At 42.0% G+C, this 22,713-nt stretch overlaps 1 protein-coding gene across 1 annotated transcript; it reads right to left on the bottom strand.

The window, feature by feature from the left end:
• Window positions 1-3: 3 nt before the first annotated feature.
• Window positions 4-8,563, bottom strand: LOC138637313 (desmoglein-2.1-like; the record flags this gene model as incomplete). Its single annotated transcript, XM_069725868.1, has 10 exons — window positions 8,458-8,563; window positions 5,953-6,063; window positions 5,254-5,409; window positions 4,938-5,079; window positions 4,287-4,447; window positions 3,496-3,630; window positions 3,229-3,414; window positions 658-1,091; window positions 407-549; window positions 4-153 (listed from the first exon to the last, which is right to left on the bottom strand). Coding segments are annotated over exons 1-10 (1,663 nt in total), but the record flags the coding sequence as incomplete, so codon positions are not given.
• Window positions 8,564-22,713: the final 14,150 nt, after the last annotated feature.

The raw sequence follows: 22,713 nt of genomic DNA, 5'->3' as shown, positions 1-22,713 counted from the left end.
CGTTGGGGTATGCATCCTCATCGATGGCGTTTACAATAACGGCATTCGCAGAGGTACACATAGTGTGTATATTACTGGTCAGAACGGGACACTGGTCATTGAAATCTTCCACCTGGATTGCAATAGTGCCGGTGGCTGTTTTAGCAGGCATGTCTGTGATGGAAAAACAGATATAAACATATTATTCAGCATTTTCCTTTTCTTTTCTCTCTTCAGACACAAGTTCAGGGACAAACACTTCATTACCCCTGCTGATAGTCAGCTGTTAGAGCTGTTCATAATGTCATATCATATTGTTTCATAAAGAGTCTAGTGGCAGAGCTAACACTTGATGCGTTGGACCTTTCAGTTTCACGCTACTTTCAGTTAGTGTACAGCTCTCAGGTATAAAACATCTTAAGTGTACCTTCTGAAATGCAGAGCACTTCAGCAAAATATGTCCCATTGACCAGGGCTGGAGATTCTCTATCAGGCAACTTGGTCAGTTTGATCTCAGCTGTCTTTGGGTCGATGGTCAGCCAGTTGTCAGGGTCTGAGCCTTTGACATATCTACAGCAGAAATATGATCAATCAGTTATTATTGTTGTGCAGATAAAGGGAAGCTGACATTGACGATTTATCTGTAGCGGCCTTCATGTGTTTTGTGTTTGCACTGACCTGACATTCTCAGCTGGTTTTCCAGTGTCTCCATCTATTGCAGTGTAGCGGGCGATAACCTCATTCAAGTCGGTGTTACCTCCCTCTGTGACGGGAATAGCTTTGACTTTGGGATCAAAACGTGGCCCGTCAGGCTGATTCTTCACGTTGATTTTGATGGGATAGGATTTAAATGGTTTTCCACTTTGCCATGATGATCCTCCAGACCCTCCTCCACTGGCACCAGTGGCACCATTGGCACCCCCTGTTCCTGTTCCCCCTCCTCCTCCACCTGCTCCTCCACCTGCTCCTCCACCTGCTCCTCCACCAGATCCACCACCAGATCCACCACCTGCTCCTCCACCTGCTCCTCCACCAGATCCACCAAATATTTGAGCCTTGTTCCTCACAGCTAGTCCAAGTTCAAGGTTCTTCACATCCTCATAATCCACAGCCTGTTAAATGGCAAAGAAGCACAAGTTTTAGTTCTTGCAAAATTCAATATAATGAGGGCTCGAACACAAATGGTTTCCCTGTTGCACTTGAGATCCCAATGTCAAGTTACGTTAGTAACCATCGACAGACCCCCAAAATACAGTATAAACCTTTTCAATGACTTTGCTTACTACTGTCTACAGTGCGTATTGATTTTAAGGGTGTTGTTAAAGAGGGTCATTTTAATATTAATAATGATAATCCAAAAGGTTGGCAATGTTAAAAAATGTTTACGTCCTGGATAACTTTAGACTTTTCCAGCATAAAAGATTCAACACATAATGAGGGACATCTATTCATCCTAATTACTTCCAAAGTTCTACATATTTCTGAGGTGGGGGTGACTGATGTTTCCCTTTGTGTTCATTGCTGGGTTTTCATTCAAATGTTCATCTCTGCTGAGATCTCTACAGCAGAGGAGGTCAAAGTGCTTCATCAGTGAAAACACCTCTTCATCATTCACCTGAACCTTCACACCCCCACCAGCTCTGCCTCCGGTTCCTGTGAGTGAAGCCTTAAGGGTAAATGTTGTCCCTGGTATGGAAACAGCACCATGGAGGAACGTCACATTGGTAAAAGCTCAAAAAAAAGAGCGTAGACATGTAGAACACAGCTGGTGAAACATTAAATTCCAGGTTCATTACAGCGGGCGGCACGGCGGTGCAGTGGTTAGCATTGTCACCTCACAGTAAAAAGGTTCTGGGTTCAAATCCGGGGCCTGGGCCTTTCTGTGTGGAGTTTGCATGTTCTCCCTGTGCCTGCGTGGGTTCTCTTGGTTCTCTGACTTCCTCCCAACATCCAAAAACATGCATCTCAGGTTAATTGGTGATTCTAGAAATTACCCTCAGGTGTGAATGGTCTTTGTTTCTGTCTGTCTCTATGTGTTGGCCCTGTGATGGACTGGCAACCTGTCCAGGTGAACCCAGCCTTCACCCAATGTGAGCTGGGATAGGCTCCAGCCCCCCCGTGACCCTGTTCAGGATAAAGTGGGTATAGATAATGGATGGATGGATGGTTCATTATAGCATCGATAAAGAAAGTCTTTGCAGCTGTAACTTGGCATTAAAAAGGACAAGACGGCCATTGATCAACTGTCAAACTCCTCAGTCCCTCCTGAACTTTTATCCACCAATTCATGCAATTACGTTTTCACAGAGAAACATCTGATGCTCAGTCTGTAACTCCCTCTCAGGCAAAATGGCCCTTCATGAAAGACTATTCTATTCAATTTTCACATAATTTCCCCCAACATTATGCAGCCTTGACAGAAATACTTCAAAACCTCGGGCCTACTACCTGCTGCCTACAAGCTTCTTTAAAGATATTTTTAACTTAATAGTACCAGATAGCATTACCATAGAGACTCAACATTCTCTTGGGTCAGGCATTTTTCCAAGAGCCCTGACAACCGCATTTATTAAACTTCTTTTGACAAAGCTTGACCTGAAAGCCTCAGCTAATGAACCTTTCTTTTTTTTCAAAGACAGATCATATAGAAAAGGTTGTTTTTCAGTAACTTGGTAGAAAACAATGTCTTTAATGTTTTTCAGTCTGGGTTTCAATCACACCATAGCACTGAGCCTGCAAACGTTTTAAACGACATTCATCCGAGCAGGGACGAGTCAAAAATGTTGTTGTTAGTTGATCTCTGTGACGAAGGCAGGTTCAGTCATATTAGGTGTTTTCGAACCAAACCGTTCCAATCACTTTGTTAAAGGGAACTACCCTCCAGAGAAATAAAGAACTAAATAGGTTCTCAGCCCTTTTGCAGTATGCATTAGCACAGCAGATAGGAGGTCAGCAATGATGTAGCACCGTAGGTGAAGTGCTGCCTGAACAATGCTCTGCCACGGTTTTTCACACAAGTGAAGTAAAGAATCTGTTTTTTTGATCGGTTGAAATTCATTTACATATTTTACGTGTTTGAAGAGCCAAAGCGTATGTCTTCCAAGAGAGCCAATTAAAAACAAAAGGAATGGTCAAAATATTACAAAATTCTTAACCTGGAAAACACTGTAGTGCAACAAAGACATGCAAATTTAAACCCAAAAGATGGTGAAACAGCACATTTCTCTGAAATAATTAAAACTGCAGTACCTTGTCGAGCATTAGGATGCCCTCGTTGGTGAGGGGGTCTGTTCTAATGCTGAAATATCCGGCCTCATTGCCGTTGACAATATCATACACAGCTTCCCAGTTGTCCGTGCCATGCATGTCCAGGTCCTCTGATTTGATTCTCATCACCTCCACCCCAAATGTGTTCTCGTCAATGCTTCCCTCATACTGCAAATAAAACATTCGGAAATGAAACTTGTCATATAGTATAACATAACACAGAAAGAAGAGTGTGAGGAAGAAAACTACCTCGTCCTTCTCCAGAGTGGGAGGATTGTCATTCACATCACGGACATTGATGATAACCGTGCCGGTTGCAGAGTTTCCCCCTGGTAGTCCATCCAGGTCTTGGCCTTTCACTGTCAAAATGTACTGATCCTCTTTCTGAAATCAGAAAATAAAATAATTCACAGCCAATGAGCATCTGTCTGCGCTGTCCAAAGTGAGCATGTGTTGCATGTTTCAGTTCAATTCCTAAAAGGATCTAATAAATGGTGTATTATCAGCCACAGAATGTACTGTGGTATTTGGTACATGAAGCATTTACATTTAGAGTCCCTGCCAGTACAACATTATAGAAGGGAAGGCATCTGCACATTTACTTTCTGCACATTGTATCATGTTGCAGATTTAATTCAATTGATAAAATTCAAACTTTTTGCCATCTACTCTCTATCCAGCTGTCACTCACTTGAGAATTGTTGAATTGTCTGGTTCCTCTCTTAAATATTATGTCTCCATCTTACCATTACATGCCCTGAGATGACTAACGTTGTGATTTAACTGAATGGAGGATGCTGTAAACATTTGCGTGACAGAATGTGATTCGTGATTGAATTAGCTATCATTACTCATCATTGATCATGAACAGAAGGAGTGAAGAGTTTCACTTCATGGTGTCGACATGAGCTGCATTAAATGTCCTCACTTTCCTACACACACATTCACCACGGTGTCGTTCAATTAGAACAAGGTGTCTGTAGAGTCACATACATTTCAGGCTGTGTTAAAAACCAAGGAGCTGCTAGTGTGGTTCATACCTCTCTGTCCAGGATGGGCCTTTTGACGTAGACGGTCCCATTCTTGTGTATGCCGAACATGTCATCAGGTGGTTTCTGGTCTATGAGGGTATAGGCGATCTTAGAATTGATGTTCCCTGGTTCATCAGCATCAGTCGCCACAATAGTCATGACTGAAGTCCCTGTAAAACCAGTATTAAATGACAGTCATATAACAGAAAGATGCTCTTTGACATTGATGTTGCTACTGTATGATGTGGTGCCCTGTGGTTTAAAATGGTATACCTTCAGCTCAAGCAGTGTGTAAATGTATTTACAAACATTATAAACTTTTACAAGAAGTTAGTATTTACAGTTTTATGAATATTTCGAACTTGTTTAGGGTATTCAACAACAATTTCCTCTGTAAAGAATTAAAAAGCTTTATATTTTACTCGAAAAAGATGCACTCTCTGATTTTGTTTGAGCACATTAGCACCCCGCAGCCCAAACATCCCTTCTTGGTCACGTATTGTTTTGCAGCATGTGTTTTTCGACCTTAATAAGCTCATTAGAAAATAGCTTACAATTGATCATCCTGAAGTTACAAAAGCATGATGCTTTGTTTTATTTCTTATGAAATGATGTAGTATTATTTTTTCATTACAAAGGATGGGAGTTTGTAACACCAACCTGCAGGACTGAGCTCATCCACATTCCCTGGATTTATTACATTGAACACTGGAGGGTTGTCGTTCTCATCTCCAACTTTGATTCGTAGGTCAATTTTTTTCTCAGCTTCGGTGCCATTTTCGAATGTAGCAACACCCGACAGCTGAAACGGCAACACTTAAAAAGTCAAATCTTGTCTTTGTAATTTGTTTTGACATGAATAAACGGTGTCTCCAATGAATACCAAATATCTCAATGTTAACATTCAAACGAGAATCTTACGAATGAAATATAATCGTACAAAAATGAAAAAGGAGAATAAAACAGAATATCTCACATTGTAGTAACCAATGAACTCCCTGTCAAGCTTTTGGGTTAACCGGACTTTTCCAGAAAAACGGTCGACCACAAACACGTGGAAGGGATATTTGTTTGCACCGATTCCTTCCAGGGAGTAGGAAAGATTTTTCTCCGTTTTAATATCTGATCGAATCTAAAACACAAAGCAGAAGAGCTTATCATGTCACATTTCCAGAGCAACAAAGTGAAAAAAGCAGGAGATTATTGCAGATTTTGTCATCCAAATGTTAGTAACACCTGCTAATGGAGCCCAGTGGACTGAAGATGTGAGTTTTCAGTGTTGGGAACTTGTAACTGGATGTGTACTGTATGTGGAGTGCAGAGGCAGACTTCCGGTCTCTTCAACCTCAGATGAGAAGTGCTCGATATGTTGGAGTCCCTGCCCTTTAAATCAAATTTTTTTCACTCACTCTTACTGTTGTTTTTATGTGTTTGCTTCTTTGAACTTTTGGAACCTGCTGTGTGATGATGTCTGCTTTCAGTATCTTCAGTGCCAAAAAACAGTTGAAAAAATACATTTCAAAATAAACAATGGCTCTAAATGATGCTTTGCCTGAAGCTCCAGTCCACTGTGCTTTTTCTGCACCTCAGTGATTCTGTCAGTCAGCTTCCACCAGCTGTTTGTGCTTCAGAAGTAGTGGGTAGAACTACAGTGAATGAGGGATCAGTGACTTACCCTGGCAATAAAAGGCTTGTGCGTGTAGTCAACATTTTCCATCAGAGCCGTTGGAGGGAGAATCCATTCTCTTCTTCGTCTTACCAGATTGGCCTCAAACACAGCAACAGCCTGGAGTTGTAACACAACACATGTAATTACTCCACAAAGAAGCCTCAGCTGACACGAAGTCAGTTGCCATATCAGTGATCCCGATGTGGGAACATCATGGCAGGGACTTCAAAACACCATCCATCCTTCTGCTTCAAACACTCATAGAGTCTGTTGGTTCTCGTTTCACAGTGCAAGCAGCAGGCAGTGGAACCATTTCAGTTGTCTCTGTCAGAAACCGCTCATAAGGAAACACAGAGAGAGGCAGCATGGTTTCATCTCACCATGAAGTATGAAAAGGTTACATGTTGTATCCGCGTGTCCAAACAGACATGAAGTTTGGAATTATTCTGAAGAGCTGGCACACATTTCCACGGTGTACTTAGGGTAACGCATTCAAATGGAAAGAAAAGCCAACATGGAGGGTCACCAGCAGGCTGACCGGCGGAACCTTCCTGTTTGCGATGGCCGACTCAGACCGGGCTCCCTGAAATATCGGGTGCACAGACATGTTGAAGGGGCTGACGTGATTCACCTTCAGCTTTGTTAAGTGCGGTCAGATATTTGTGGCTGTTATTTTACAAATATGAGCAAACTGAGGGTGCTCGCTTCCTCCTTTATATCGAGCGGTGTTGCTGTCGCTCGTTCTCCTGGATTTCATTTACATTCAGTGGCCCGAGATGGTGTTTGTCGACACGTCAGTCAGGCTCGGTGCCAGTAGGACACATGCTGCCAAACCAGTCAGAGACGACCGTCTTCACAGAGAACGCAGAGGGATTCACTGACCGCAGGAAGAAAAAGCCTCCGAGCCGACGTCCTAAAGTGAACGGCATGTACATTCTGGTTAATGCGGTCAGTTGTGTTTTCAGTTCAGTCCAGCTGAGCTGTGTTAGTAAAGAGCAGCACCACCCTGATATTCAAAGCACAATCAGTGTGTAAAAGCAGCCACCTGCCGGTTATTGTGCAGCTGTCTGTTTGGAGGAGAGACCGACACACCCGACCACTCCTAGGACATTCAGCTATTCAGGCCAGGTGTGGTTCTCCTCAGACCTCCCGGGGAAGGAGTGGCCTCGCATCTCTGGGAGAGCTGAGTAATGAGGAGCAAGTCCAACCAGGTACATGACAGAGAATACGCTCACTGCTTTTCTTTGTCTGGTTTGGAAAATGATTCTCTGGTGAATGAGCTCACGTTGTTCCATCTGCCGTTCACCCACAGCGACGACTGAACAGCTCAACGGTTACCCGATCCATTAGAATCTGGTCTCGATCAAAGGCAGCACATAACGAGCCAAAAGGTCAAAACTAACAAGACGTTGGGTTAGTTCAGGGATCGTAACACAGGTAAAGATTCAATGTTTACTCGTCCCGGAGAAATACTTCACGGGGAAATGCAGTCTGTAAAACTCGGTGCTGAATCCAAATGAAGGACTGAGTGGAGAACACTAGTCAGTGTCCACTCCAGAGGACATTCTGCTGATGAGAGCACGCCTGACTGACTGATGTCAATATTGATATTAGGAAGTAAAAAAACAAAACAGATATCGACCAAAATATGAACATTAAACACTTGTGACAAACATTTACAGGTAAACAATAAACTGTGGTCAAAAATGACATCAGTGCTTCACTGGGAATGTAAAACTTAGGAAGAATTATAAATTGAACAAAAGGTAAAAGAACAGTTTCTAAATGAGCCCGAACATCTTTGTTCTGTCAAGACCAGCTTTTATATCGGACATAAATCTGTGATACGGCAATGAAATCGACCAACCGATAAATCTATCGGGCTCTTATGCCGATTATAAGACAAATGCATCGTTTTATAAGCTTTTATACATTTACTATCAAACAATCAGTTATCGTTTCTGCTGCCACAACAGGTATCAGTGCATCAGTCACAGTTCTGGCTTTTAACATGAATGTACGAGTCTGGACACTGCGAGAGATCATGAATAATGCTTTGTAATGCATGTCAAAGATCCAACGTCAATACACTGACCATTTGGTTACTATGGTTACTGGATGTGACTATAAAACCACTGAAAGCTCATTTTATTAAAGCAGACTGTGAAACACCTGTCAAGCACTTCAGAAAACTCAGGCCTGCAGAGGCACGTGACGTCATGTGTCTGTCCGACAGCAGCAGTGTTACCACCAAACAGCTGCTTATGAAATCTTAGTCAAACTCACACCTGGACTTCATGCAGCTGAAGAATGTGTCTGTCAGAAAACAGAAACAAGTTCAGCCGCGTTAGTTCGTGTTCCTGTCTGTCTCCATATTCACACTAAGAGACGGAAGGTGTCCCATTCACAGCACATCCGGGTTTCCACCTCAGACCTCCACAGAAGAGAGTTTAGACCGCAGTTCGGTCTACGCGAGAGGGGAAAAAACACACAAACTCCTTCCGGACTCACCGCAAACAGAAGCAACACAAACACGGGCGAAGAAACCCGAATCATGACCGAAGAAAAGTCCCGAATCCGAATCGAGCGAACCGGCAGAGATCCGATGGAGACCGTGTCTGACTGACAGACTGAGCTGGTGGAGCTGAGGAGGAGACTTAACAGGGATGACACACGCACATGTACGCACGCGCGCGCGCGCGCACACACACACACACACACACACACACACACACACACACACACACACACACACACACACACACACACACACACCATAAACTGGCCCCGCCCCTTACCTGGCCCATCTGGTCGGGAAGTCACAGGACTTCACTCATTTTACAGGACTTCACTCATTTCGATCATTAATCATGGGAAACAAAAGGTTTTGAACATTGAAGTCTGCAGTGCAGGTCACACTCACTCAGACACTCACGCATCACCTGGTTACTCGCTGTATTTTAAGACCTTTTATTTGCCTGCATTGTTGGAAATGGAATCGAACCAGTGTTTCACAACCAAAAGAACAACTGTGACGAAAGTCCTGTTCCAAGTTATAACTCAGCTTTCAGACCAAAACAACAGCAAGCACAGGCAATTTCTCTCATACAAAACATAAACATAAATAAATAATTGTTTTAGCTCTCACTGAGTGTCCTGTCGCTGTTCCCTGAAACTTCTCAGCCAGGTTTGTGGTTTTGTGGTTCTCCAAAACATCCTAACACACTATAGTAATTACTGCACTTTCATCTGTTGACCTACATACAGAAAAAGGGTGGGTTATTTCTGTCAACACATTCCTGGGTTGGTTATGCTGGGTCATAACTCTGGGTTGTTTGGGATACTGTGATCAGTGTTGGGTCACAGCGGTTGTCAGTGCTCCCACTGCAGCTGAACAACTGGTTGGCTTATTCTGACCCAGAAGCCAGTTCATTCATGTCGCCTCTCCTCCATTGGCCAGATTTTACTGCAAGTTATTATGAATATAGTATGTGTATATGATTATGGGAAATTATACACAACAATGATATTTCTGATATAGCATTATTATTAATATTGTTATTCATTAAAATAATTAACAAGGCAATGCGACGGGAAAGAGTTATTATCGCTCACAAAGTTGGGTCAAATGAAATAACCTGGAGGATGGGTCATATTTAACCCAGCAACAGAGTGAATTGTGCTCACTGGTTTGGGTAAAATGAACAACATGTGTTCTGTCCAAGCAGCAACCATCAGTGATGTCATCATCCATCAGTGATGTCATCGTTGGTTTGTGAACGTTATGAATCCTCCAGTTCAGATTCTGTCCGTCACCATCTTTGCTAGTTCGGAGCAGTTTGGAGCAGGAAGTGACCATATTTGGACGAGCTGGGGGAGGAGCCAGAGGTGGATCTGACCGATCTGTTTGGAAACCACAACTGTTTGGAGCTTATTTTCTAATGAATGAAGGATTATTTTCAGATGGACCTCCAGAAAACTAATAAGAAGGAGTGACTTTAGCTAACAACACCGAGATACCTTGCAGAAAAAAAATCTATTGACTGATTTACTAAATGTTTGCATTTCATGTGCAAACTTCACACCGCCCCCGAATAAAATGTCCAAGCTGATCTACCAACGACGTGCAGCGAGGATTTCGTCTTTTAATGTGCAATTAAACACTCGTTGTTCATTTTGCCTGTTTGCCTGAATACATCTGTAATATTGAGCGTTTCTACTTGAACGTGTAAAACACTGAGAGGGGAAATGTAATATAAATATATATAATAATAATAAAAAAAAAACGATATTTACTAAACCTGGAAGTAGAAACAAGAGAAGTGATTGTTGTGTATTTTAGTACGACTGAAGGTTTTAATCAGATGAACATCAGGAGAGACGGCTGCTCTTATTGTGAAGGAGACGCAGGAAACCAGAATACGTAGAGAACGAGGTTTTACACCCGTTAAACTTTTCTGATGTCAGAGGTAGAAATTATTCAGACATGTCGTCTGTCAGCGATGAAATTATTATTATATGAAGTTATTGAACGAACTGAATGATGATTGACAGCCAACAGCGTGATGTAGGTATCTCTGCTGTTCTTCAGGGAGCTGTCCAAGGTCCTGAATGTGTCCTCAGAGTTCACAGGTAGCTTCATCAGGTTCACTGAATGGAACTAAGTCAGCTGCTCATCACAGAAAGATCTGGACCTGCTGCTCAGAGTTTGTTAGAGGTTCTCATCCCCCGGCCCTGCTTTTTATGACCACGTTTTATCATCATCTCTTGATTTCATCTATCGACCTCTTTGTTTTTCCCACAGTATTGACTTTCTTGCTAATAATCTCCCGACTATTGGTTTGTTCTTGTTATATCTATATTTCTTAATTTCAATGGGCCAAAATTTCCTTTTCCTTCTGCAGTCGTTCTGTTTTTTCATGGTTGGAATCATTTTGACACACGCAAACACCTCATTTACTTGTTTTTATCTTTTTATTTTGCACACCATGGGACTGTGAGAAACAATATTTCGATCTCTCTCGATGTCTTGTACATATGGTGAATTGACAATAAAGTTGACTTTGACTTGACTTAAATAGAGCGATTTGCACCTGAAATCAGTGACGTACTTACTCTTAGTAAATCAACCACAAAACAGGTGCAAAATAAATGTGCAAACTTTTGAAAAAAAAAAACACGGTTTAGTACCTTTTTTGGAGATCTTAATAAATTAGGCCCTTAGAATTGTATGGGAATAGTTGAATGGGTTTGAAACCTGCAAAGACTGAACAAGTCACACAAACAGACGGTTTCCACAAACTTGCACAGCTGATTTAGTCTTTCAAAGTCAGGCAGGAACACAAATACAGAAACACTCTGAACCACTGTTCAATAACCACTTGAGCTCCTCAGGAACACAAATCCACCGTGAACACCAACTCTCACAAACATGAACCTTTTCTGTGTCCAAGCAGCAACGACGACAGCTGAGAAGATGTAAAACGGAAACACGGCCGCTTCGTAAAATGGAACCAAGCTTCAGGTGATCCGTCTCCCTTGGTGACGGACAAGTGACATCACCAGCTGTTGATATCAAAACATCAATGGATATCAAACGTGTTTCGAAAAATATGGGTTTTGTTCTTGAGATATGACAGATTATATGATTTAATCTGCATACAGTCAAACTAGAACAGAGCCGGTACAACTTGGTCCCATTATTTGTCACTCTGAAATCATATTCATCAGCCTAAAATCCCTCCGTCCACAAGTCTTTACTGGGACACTTTAATACAACAGAACCACTCTTAACAGAATGAATGTGTAAATTGTCTTAAAACTGGTCCTCCTAAATGGAATGCAGACAGTTTTCATGTTGGACAAAATAACGTAACTCAACATCCCTCTTCTGTATCTGTATCTCACTGTACACTGTTAAACTTTGCTGTCATTTCTACAGTAGCTCACCACAAAACACACAGTATAAAACCACATGTTGTTCTTGCTGTGAAGCACTTTGAGCTCATTTCTTGTATGAAAGGTGCTATACAAATAAAGTTTATTGTTATTATTAGTATTACAGTAATATGCATTGCATTATGGGTATAGCTTATGATGTTTCATGTAATTTACAGTGAGTTACTGTATATTGTGATTTTTGCAGTACTCTACTGTACACAACCACAGAAGTGCTACTGTAGCTGAAAACCTCTAGAACCCTCCAGCAGTGAAGTAAGAGTTGTGTAGCTACAATTTGAAAATCAGCGCACAGCAATCCTTTTGAATGTGTGTTGGCATGTAACGTGGTTTTCAGCAGAGGAGATATTTGATTTAAAATTGTAGAGAGAAACATGAACCTTGGAAAAAAAAATTAATTAAAAATGTAACAATTGTGTAATGAATAATTTACATAATCTTACCCATCATATATTTGCATTTAACTAAGGCTGCTTGTCTGGGACTTTAAGAGTAGTTTGCGTAACTATTAATTTATGTAATTTAAACAGACATTTTCCTTGCCCATTTTTAAAAGAGAAATATCGTATTTTTGCAGGAACTTACTGGCAAGACTATTGCCAGACACATTTTGCATACAAACAACACAAAAGTCGAATAGTGTATCAGCAGGTGGAGTTTAACTTGAGGCAGTGCAGAGGTTCATGCACCACAGCTGACACCCCTCCTTAGTCAGCTGATACTCTCTGTGATATTATCAGCAGCCTGTTGTTTATCCGTTGCCGTGACAACTTTCAAAGTGTCTTTTGCTGGGTGTGCACGACCAAATCTGTTTCGGTAGTTTGTGATAAAGAACTTCTGATCTGACGACTTTCACAAAGAGATTTATAATTTTTTTAACATGAAATTTGCGAGGATCACGTGTGTTCTGTCCTCATTTGTGATGTTTTGGTTTGGATTATATTGAAGCTGTTACGTGCCAGTTTGAGTTGGTGTGTGTGTGTGTGTGTGTGTGTGTGTGTGTGTGTGTGTGTGTGTGTGTGTGTGTGTGTGTGTGTGTGTGTGTGTGCGTGCGTGCGTGCGTGCGTGTTTGTGTGCATGTGTGTGTGTTTTAGCTGACGCAAACAGACAGGCGAGGTGTGGTGTTTTTCCGTTTGAGAACAGGTGTGTCTGTGAGTCATGGCACAAGGAAATGAAAACAGAGACAACGTCTGTCTCAGGATAGTTGATTGCGTGAGCAAGCTAGTACGTGTAAAAGAGGTAGTTGTAAAAAGATCAAATATTACTGCGGAAAGGGAAACAACAACTCTCCAGATAAAAACAACTGAAGATATGCAGATTTCTGTTGTTGTCCATACAGAGGAAGAATGTTTAGTTTTCTATCATTTCTGAAGAAATCTACAACTAAACAAAATAAATCAACTACAAAAGGAAAAATGTCCTGTCTGGTTAGTTATCAAGTCTCGCTAAACTACGTTGGACTGGTCTGCAGGAAGGACAGTTTAGTACCCAGACTGTTCTACTATGGAGCCATGCTCTTAGTTCTAAGCCTTAGAAGCCATGTTCTAAGCCTTGCTTAGATAAGCGAGACCTCCCCTGAAAGAGACGTTGTCTGGATGGCAGCATATGTTGCTCCAAAACCTGAATATATCATTCAGCATTAATGCTTCCTTCCAGATGTTCAAGCTACCCATGCCATGTGCACTAATGCATCCCTGTACCATCACAGATGCTGGCTTTAGAACTGAGTGCTGATAACAAGCTGGATGGTCCCTCTCCTCTTTAACCTGGAGGATGCAGCGTCCATGATTTCCAAACAGAACCTCAGATTGTGATCCATCAGACCTCAGGACAGTTGTCCACTTCACCTCAGTCCATCTTCAATGATCTCGGTCCAGAGAAGGCGGCGGTGTTTCTGGATCGTGTTTCTATCAGGTTTCTTCTTTGGAGAGTTTTAACATCATTTGTGGACGCAGCGATGAACTGTGTTCACAGACGATGGTTTTCACAAGTGTTCCTGAGCCCATGCAGTGATTTCCACTCCAGAATAGTGTGTTTTTAATGCAGTGCTGCCTGAGGGCCCGAAGATCACCACCATCCAATATTGGTTTCCAGCCTTGTCCCTTGTGTTCAGAGATTTCTCCAGATTCTCTGAATCTTTTAATGATATTATGAACCGTAGACGATGAAATCCTCTAATTCTTTGTAGTTTTACGTTGAGGAACATTATTCTTAGATTGTTCCCACACAGTGTTTCACAGAGTGGTGAACCTCTCCCCATCTTCACTGCTGAGAGACTGTGCCTCTCTGAAATCATCTTTTTGTACCCAATCATGTTACTGATCTGTTGCCAGGTATCCTAATTAGTTTTTTTTATTTTTAAAATTACACAACTTTTCCAGTCTTTTGTTGACCCTGTCCCAATGTTTTTGAATCGTGTTGCTGGCATGAAATTCAAAAGAACATATTTTTCATAAAACAATAAAAAATATTCCGTTTCAACATTTGATATGTTGTTTTTGGTCTATTCTAATTTAATATGGGTTTACATGATTTGCAAATCATCGCATTCTCTTTTTATTAACATTTGACACTGCGTCCTAACTTTTTGGGAAACGTGGTTGTACAAGCTTCATAAAAAAGACTATTTTAAAACAGTAAATATGGGGTCTGCCTCCTGAACCTATGGGAGCCGGTTCCAGGACAATGCCTGTTGAATCACATGCCTGAGATAGTTTTGGACGTGTGCCGTGTGCTGCAGCCCGACTGTATGTCAGCAGCTGAAATGAAGGAAAGCTTAGAAGGAACCATTTTCTAATCAGGAAACTTTTCCAAACCATTAAATAAAGAACAACATTTGGGTTGCTAGCTTGTGAAAAGGGCTGAGTGTTTCTCAGCGTGCTGTTTTTCTTTATTCCTTTGATTCATTACAAACAGTTTAACTTTCATACCTGCTGACTTGATAGACTGATGGACTGATCATGAACTGCATGATCTAAAAATCAGAAATGATCATGACATAAACAACAAACAGGAAGCAGCAGAGAATGCTAACTCGCTCCTCGCCTCCTCCCTTCACTGACTTTCCACAAACCACAGCCTCGCAGATGTTAGATGACACAATACAAATTGGGTCCTGAGCTACGATTCAGCTGAAAGGACTGAAGACGGTGGATAATTGTGCCTCTGTCACATACTGTATATCTCTTGTGACATTCAAGATAAATAGGAGATGAATAGGTGTATCGGGGAAAAGAAGAAGCAGTATTGTAAATGTGAGGAATAGCAACACTGTCCCTGCCCAGGCGATTACTTGGGTGGAGTGACTGCATTCAGTGTTCTCAGGGTGAAAACCGGTTCTACAACACACACCCACACACACACACACACACACACACACACACACACACACACACACACACACACAGAGGGCAAGCAGCCTAAACATGTCCTGCAATGTTTACTGGGTAATTCCCTCTCCCTCACAGAGAGACACACCCTGCATATCACACTGTTGGCTTTCTTCCCCTCTTCAGATAGCGTGAGAGCATTCACATGTAATTATTTGATTATACAGCACATTGTTTAAAAAGGCATCTCCTGGTGGTTAAAGGACATGAACAAATTGTCCACAGGCAAGATGCTGAGGGTAAAATATAAAGGCTTTTGAACTCAAGATATGAACCCTCAAACTTTGAGTCCCCGGGTGCTACAAAGATGTTTCACACATTGTGACACTGAGCAGAATCCAGGCTGAAAAGTTGTTTTCGTTTGGCAAAAATGAGAAAACGAAGTCTCACTTCTTGGAAACAGGGTGGGGCATTGGGTCTGAAGACATGTCTCTTCCCGCTCCGCTTTGATTTGGAGATACAAGCAGCTATATGACTCACATTTCTTTGTAATCTCCTGAGATGCTGGAGGCTGGATGAAGGGCGTCCAAGGACAGAGATTGAAGGCCATAAATCAGAACTTGTTTGGGGAATAATTCAGCTTCTCTCTGAAAGTGTTTCAAAAAAGTGTCGTGTTGCAAAATCCAAAAGTCTTTACCTCAGACGACCCTTATTACGCAGATCCTTATTTGCAGTGATTATACCACAGAAGGGGTGTGTGTGTGTGTGTGTGTGTGTGTGTGTGTGTGTGTGTGTGTGTGTGTGTGTGTGTGTGTGTGTGTGTGTGTGTGTGTGTGTGTGTGTGTGTGTGTGTGTGTGTGTGTGTGTGTGTGTGGGAGTGTGAAGGAGAAAACATGGCAGTGCTCCACGGTGTGTTTTCCATCTGGGTTTTCAGCACATTGTGGCCTTTGTTACCAGGCAGTTTCCTCCCGTCTGGCGTCTCTGCTCGGCCTCTATCGGGCTTTCACCTGACTGAAACACGACGCTGTAGTAACCAGAAACCCGTAGCACATAAACAGGTGAACTCGGTCGGGTACTCAGTACACAGAATACTGGGGATCATCTTGAGCACATTCAAGGATGAAAAACAGCAGAGGGAACAAACTCTTCTGGCTGTTGCCCTTCGATCTTATTATGTAGCGAGAAAGTTCACTCACATCATTGCTATTATTGTTTATATTCAACAGAGAGAGCTGTGGCTACAGCAGCATGTGACGGCATCCATGAGGCCGCCGCCAGAGTACAGATCCAGCATCAGGAAGATTTCAGCCGTGTCTGCCTCACCTCTCACCTGACTGGCTTTGTTCAGTATGTGGACTGTCCTATGAGGGAATACGACACATTTGATCTGCTGGGTGTAAACGTGAAGGAGAACCCTGGGTCACCAGTAACATCATGCAACACGAGCTGAAGAGGAGAGTGAAGCAGGCAAAGGTGGACTTTATGATGAAGGTAGAGAAAAAGCTGCAGCACAACATCACCAGAGAGGTGTACAGGGGAATGAGGACCAGCTTCCCTCTCTCATCATCCCTTTTTTTAAACTGGTACTTCACTGACACTGCTGCTGTAACCCCCCACACACCAGGGACCCCCACCCTGTTTTTTTTAAGGCAGATGAGGGGAGGGTGGAGCTTAAGAGGCTGCGGTATGGAATTATTGATTATCATCAAACAGAGTCTACAAACGGGGAGGGTCCCAGTTCTGTGGAAAACATCTTGTCTGGTACCGCTACCCAAAGTAGGACGTCCGGCTACATTAAATGACTACAGACTGGTGGCTCTCACATCACGCATCATGAACGCCCTGGAGTGGCTACTTCTAGAACATGCACCTGACCTCCTACCGTTTGCATAACGGAAACATCTAGAAGTGGATGTTTCTGTACTTTCCTTGCTCCACCAGGCATATTCTCACCTGGATGACCCAGGGGGACATGTGAGGATCATGTTCTTTGTTTGTTTTTAAAAAAAAAATGCATTTAACAACATTCAACCCCCTGTACTTAAAGACAGGCTTGGGTGCGGATCCTTCCTTCACTTCCTGGATCACGGACTACCTGACAGGACGACCACAGTTTGCCAGGCTGGTGAACTGTGTCTCTGGGACATCAGTCGGCTGCAGGGATCTGACGAGGGCCTTCACCGACTGGAGCGACAAAAACCTTTTGAACATCTTAAAGACGAAGGAGATGGTTGTGGATTCTAGAAAGTATAAGCCCTCCCTTCAGCCAATCACCATCTGAGAGGACACTGAGGTGCTGCACACTTACAAATCCTTCAGTGTGCATCTGGATGAAAACAGGACTGCTAGTTTCTTTGATTTACACCAGTTGGATGCTGATACATTTTGCTTGTCCTCATTCTTGTCACACTGGTGTTATTTCATGGGAACACAAAGTTCTCAGGAAGTGTTGAACATGACATTCTACATGTCACAGTCTTGTGATCACAGTCACCAACCTGTCAGGACAGTTCCTACCGTCTTCCTGTGCCACAGGCAGGAAGTGTAGTCAGCTTTACGTCACTCGTGAGAAAGTTCTCAGCGTTTCTGGGCGTTGCCGTTCAGTTGTGAGTGACGATTTGACGAGACTGTGATGCAGACGTCAGGAATGTTTTGTTCGACTCGATACAAAATATAGACTTAGAATATGACAACTGCAAACTTTATCTCCCATCCCGCTCCACTCAGAAATGCGTGCTGGTTTAGTGTACATCTGCTGCAAACCTTCTCTTTAGACTCAACTCTCAAATTTAAAAAACATATTAAAAAGATGTGCAATGTATTAAAATGCAATATAGCTCATTTTAGACATATCAGGAACAAGTTGAGGCCTCAAAGACACACAACGTTAAACTGATTGAAGGAGCATGGAGGATGTAGTAGGACTGTTGACTGACAGTGCTTCACTGCCTCCGTGTGGCTGCTGACGGGACATCAACAGTCCCTCTTCGTCCTCCACGCTCCTTCAATCAGTTTTGTCCCGTCAGCAGCCACACGGAGGCGGTGAAGCACTGATGTCAGTCAACACAGATTCCTTCCTCAGTCAGTGGAGCGGTAAAGAGAGGACTAAAGAATCTCATGAATATAATATCTTATGTCTTCAGAGGTGGCGTCCCACTCATTTAGAAGAATAATAACATGTAATAAAACCATCTGTAATGCCAGAACTGCATATTATTAATCAATAATAGAGGAAACAAGAACAAGGTTTGTTTTCAGCTCTGCAGCCAGGCTGACATCATGAACTAACAGTTAAGGAAAAGATAATGTAATTACAGATGTATCAAATTCAATAACTTTATATGATTTATATCTTGACCCCTTTTTCTCTCTTTCAATTCACTTATTAAACCTTTATTTCAGTCACTCTCCGATGTAGGAGATCAGTGAGAAATACATTGAAATGGAATCTGGGTCTGAAAATTGTCACTGAAAACCAGAGAGACATTGGACACTCTGCCCTCCACAGAGGACCGTCTCACTCCACAGGGGACCGTCTCACTCCACAGATGACCGTCTCACTCCACAGAGGAATGTCTCACTCCACAGAGCACCGTCTCACTCCACAGAGGAACATCTCACTCCACAGAGGACCGTCTCACTCCACAGAGGACCGTCTCACTCCACAGAGGAACATCTCACTCCACAGAGGACCGTCTCACTCCACAGAGGAACGTCTCACTCCACAGAGCACCATCTCACTCCACAGAGGAACATCTCACTCCACAGAGGACCGTCTCACTCCACAGAGGACCGTCTCACTCCACAGATGACCGTCTCACTCCACAGAGGAACATCTCACTCCACAGAGGACCGTCTCACTCCACAGAGGATCGTCTCACTCCACAGTGGAACATCTCACTCCACAGATGACCGTCTCACTCCTCAGAGGAACATCTCACTCCACAGATGACCGTCTCACTCCACGGAGGAACATCTCACTCCACAGAGGACCGTCTCACTCCACAGATGACCGTCTCACTCCACAGAGGAACATCTCACTCCACAGATGACCATCTCACTCCACAGAGGAACATCTCACTCTACAGAGGACCGTCTCACTCCACAGAGGATCTGTTTTCTGATTGTTATTTCAGTTTAAATGTTGCTTTTGGATATTGGATAATTCTGACCACCCTCTCCACCACCTGCTGCAGGGACAGCGCATTTGATAAAGGTTGTGGAGGATGCACTGTTGGACATGAGGAACATGCTGGAGCAAACACCAAGAGCCAGACTCTGCACCTGACATCATCTCAATGACATGTGAATTGTTTCAGAATTGTATTACCCACATTTTGAATTTTAGAAGTTTAGAAGTTTTAAGTAACTACTGTTTAACTTTAACAAAAACTACTCTAGTTTTGTACATGTAGTGTCATTCCCTCAATTTTCTAGATGGTTGTGCAAATGCGTGTCTCCCCAGTGGCGCATTCTGTGAGTCACCTGCTCTGGGAATCCATTAATGGATTGAAGCCGCCCAGGGACGAGTACATTTCCTCAGCCATGTTGCAATGTGTGCATGTGGTTTACTTTCTTGTGCAGAATTCAACGTTTTTGATTTTTCTTGGACTCATATCAATGCCACTTGAGGCTATGTTTACAATTCTTAATCTCTGACCATTTCACATAAATCACCCCTATAGCCAACAGAGCTCAATGTTTTTCAGGACATCTTCTGCATTGTGACAAAACTTTGGCTCACTGCCAACCTATGGTCAATTCAAAAGTCCATCACTCAATTTGTTAAAATATGCTGAATCAATTAACATGTATAACTCCACAAGTCTTTATTTGTTATTAGTCTTTATTTTATGCTACCACAATTGACACAGACGTTCTTTGAAGACTAGATCAAGTTTTCAAAGCAGGTTTAGTTTGGTCAAGCGGTGAGTCTTAGGTGACATTCAAAATCTTCCTGTAATTTGTACTCTATGCACAACATTTCCTATTCGCCCAAACATTTGATCAGACTTCACCAAAACAAGCCTCATCCCTTAACCTTCTTTTTGTGAGGTGACAGTGCTAACCACTGCACCATCTTTATTACAATCCACCTGATATCATGAGAATGATGTGATGTTTTTTGCTCATGTGATATCTCTCTCTCTCTCTCAAGTTACCAGACGGTTGTGCAAATGTAGTATATCTCCCCAGTGGTGTCGTCTTTAAGTTACCTTCTCTGGAGACCCGATGATCAATGGTTTAAATCCACTATTGGACAAGTACAACTGGTCAACAATGTTTGCAATGGATACATGTGGTTTACATTCATGTGCTTTTTGTCTACTACAACAGTTTCTATTTCCTTCAACATTTGATTAAATTTCACCAAAATATTTGACAATTAACCCGACATCATTGGCATAATAAGGGATTGTCTTCATAATTTTATCACCAAACAACCCATTTTTCACAAATGTAATGTCATCTGTTAAAGTTACTAGATGGTTGCATGTCTCCTCTGTGGTGCAGTATGTAAGTCAATGTGAAGGTTCACAGATCGAATGCGCTTCGGAACAAATGGTCAACAATGATGGTTACATGTGGTTTACTTTCATGTGCTTCTTCTCTTCTACTGCTTGCAACTTGCTTGGACCCTGATCACTGCCGCTGGTGGCAAGGACCTGCACCACAGCAGTCTTTAAGAGGATGGGAGAAGCTGGTTTAATTGGTCATGACTGAAGAACATAACATATTCTAAGTGTCTATTCCAGCTACTCGACGCTTGCGCTACGCTCCACAGAAGTTACGCCCTTAGACTGTGTTCACCCAAATAACAAAAACATTAGGGCCCCTTATCTCAGAAACACCTTCGGGGAATCTCTTTAAATGTGGCACAAACTTTCACTCGGACTTAAGGATAAACTGATTTGATTTTTTTGGGGGGGACAAAGGTCAGTCGCTGTTCCCTTACATTGACCCATGCTTTTGAGCATGATATACTGGGGATGGCCTGAAGGGAACGTCTTCAAATTTGGCACAAGTGTTCTCTCGGCTTTAATGATGAACTGGTTGGAATTTGGAGGTCAAAGGTAACTGTTAACTCACAAAACACGTTTGTGGCCATAACTCAATAAAGTAGAAAAATGATAGTGATTGTAAAGAGTTATTTCGCTGTCATGATTGAAGTTGTGTGTGAAACCTTAATGTTTTAAAATTCTTCGCTTCTTTGCACCAACATCTCAACCGTGAGTTTGGACAGGTTAGTAGAGGCATGCAGATGTTAGGCGGTAATTCTAATTTCATGAGGTGGTCCTGTCCACACAGATATCGACATGACTTCTAATTATATAACTGAATGAAAACTATTTTTAAGTTCATGCAAGATGGGCATTAGGTTAGGTTAGGTTAGGTAGTTACTTTATTAATCCCCGAGGGGAATTTTTTTAAATTACAAGTTATGTTTATCTGCAAATGTATCATCATTCCTGAATGGTCTCGTGATGAAGTTATCTCCTTTCCTTTATGAAAGGAAATGATAAGGAGGCATTAAAGCACCTTTCCTAAGGTGTTTAAAAATTTGAACAGCTTTTAATATGGCTGCCACATATATACTTCCGGGTAGAACCAGAGGTAAGGACCACATTGCATTGATAAAAGTGCTTTCATGCATTTTGCATTTCCAGCACAGATTGGTTTCAAGTAAACCCATTTTATGTAGGACAGGTGTGAAACAATATTGATTATAGCGTGTACATTTTCACAAAACCTCTCTTGTAAATCAGTCAGTACTGGAAATTACCTTTGCCCAGAAGCCCTTTTCAATTTTTAATTCCAAAGTGCTCTGCCAAATAAGCTTAAGGTCATCACTGGTGCCATAAATGGCATTACAAGTTTTCTTATAAAAGGTGGAAGCTGAAAGATTATTTTCAAATATAATTTAAAATTGCGCTGTACTTCACTGCTCAAACTAGTTCTTATTTTCAAATATCTCCAATCTTGGTAAGGCCAGATAAAAAAAAGTACACCATGAGTGCCAAAAAAGTGTCTTTCCCCTCCACTGTTATTGCTGGTTTTCCAATACCTATTTATATTGATAATTTTTATAATAATGTTTGCAATTCCATCCAACATAGACAACTTTTAAAATCTTCATCGGGTTTTTATATCAATTCTCCCAAAACCAGCATGTTGATTATAAAACTGTTCACTTACCGTCTAATGACCCCAGGCCCCTTGGCACACGCCATTGTTACAAAAAATGATTCATTATTCATTTTATGTCTCGATGGTCATAATGCTTTGGCCAATAGTTGTATATTCAGAAACATAATTTTGGCCTGGTGAGTGTTTGATGCTTCATACAACACCAACACAGACATAGAGATTTTTTTTTCTGTTTCTTTTCTGTGAGAATTGACAGTTGAGGCTTTTCAAGGAATTATGAAAGACTAAAATATTTTGTATACGGAGTCAGACAGTCCATGTCTACCGTTCA

Source organism: Brachyistius frenatus, unplaced genomic scaffold (assembly GCF_029030835.1).
Source record: "Brachyistius frenatus isolate BFR_SWC_R1_liver_20210118 unplaced genomic scaffold, ASM2903083v1 Contig_455, whole genome shotgun sequence".
In the NCBI taxonomy this organism is placed as follows: Eukaryota; Metazoa; Chordata; class Actinopteri; family Embiotocidae; genus Brachyistius; species Brachyistius frenatus.
This window is presented reverse-complemented; position numbering and strand designations above follow the sequence as displayed.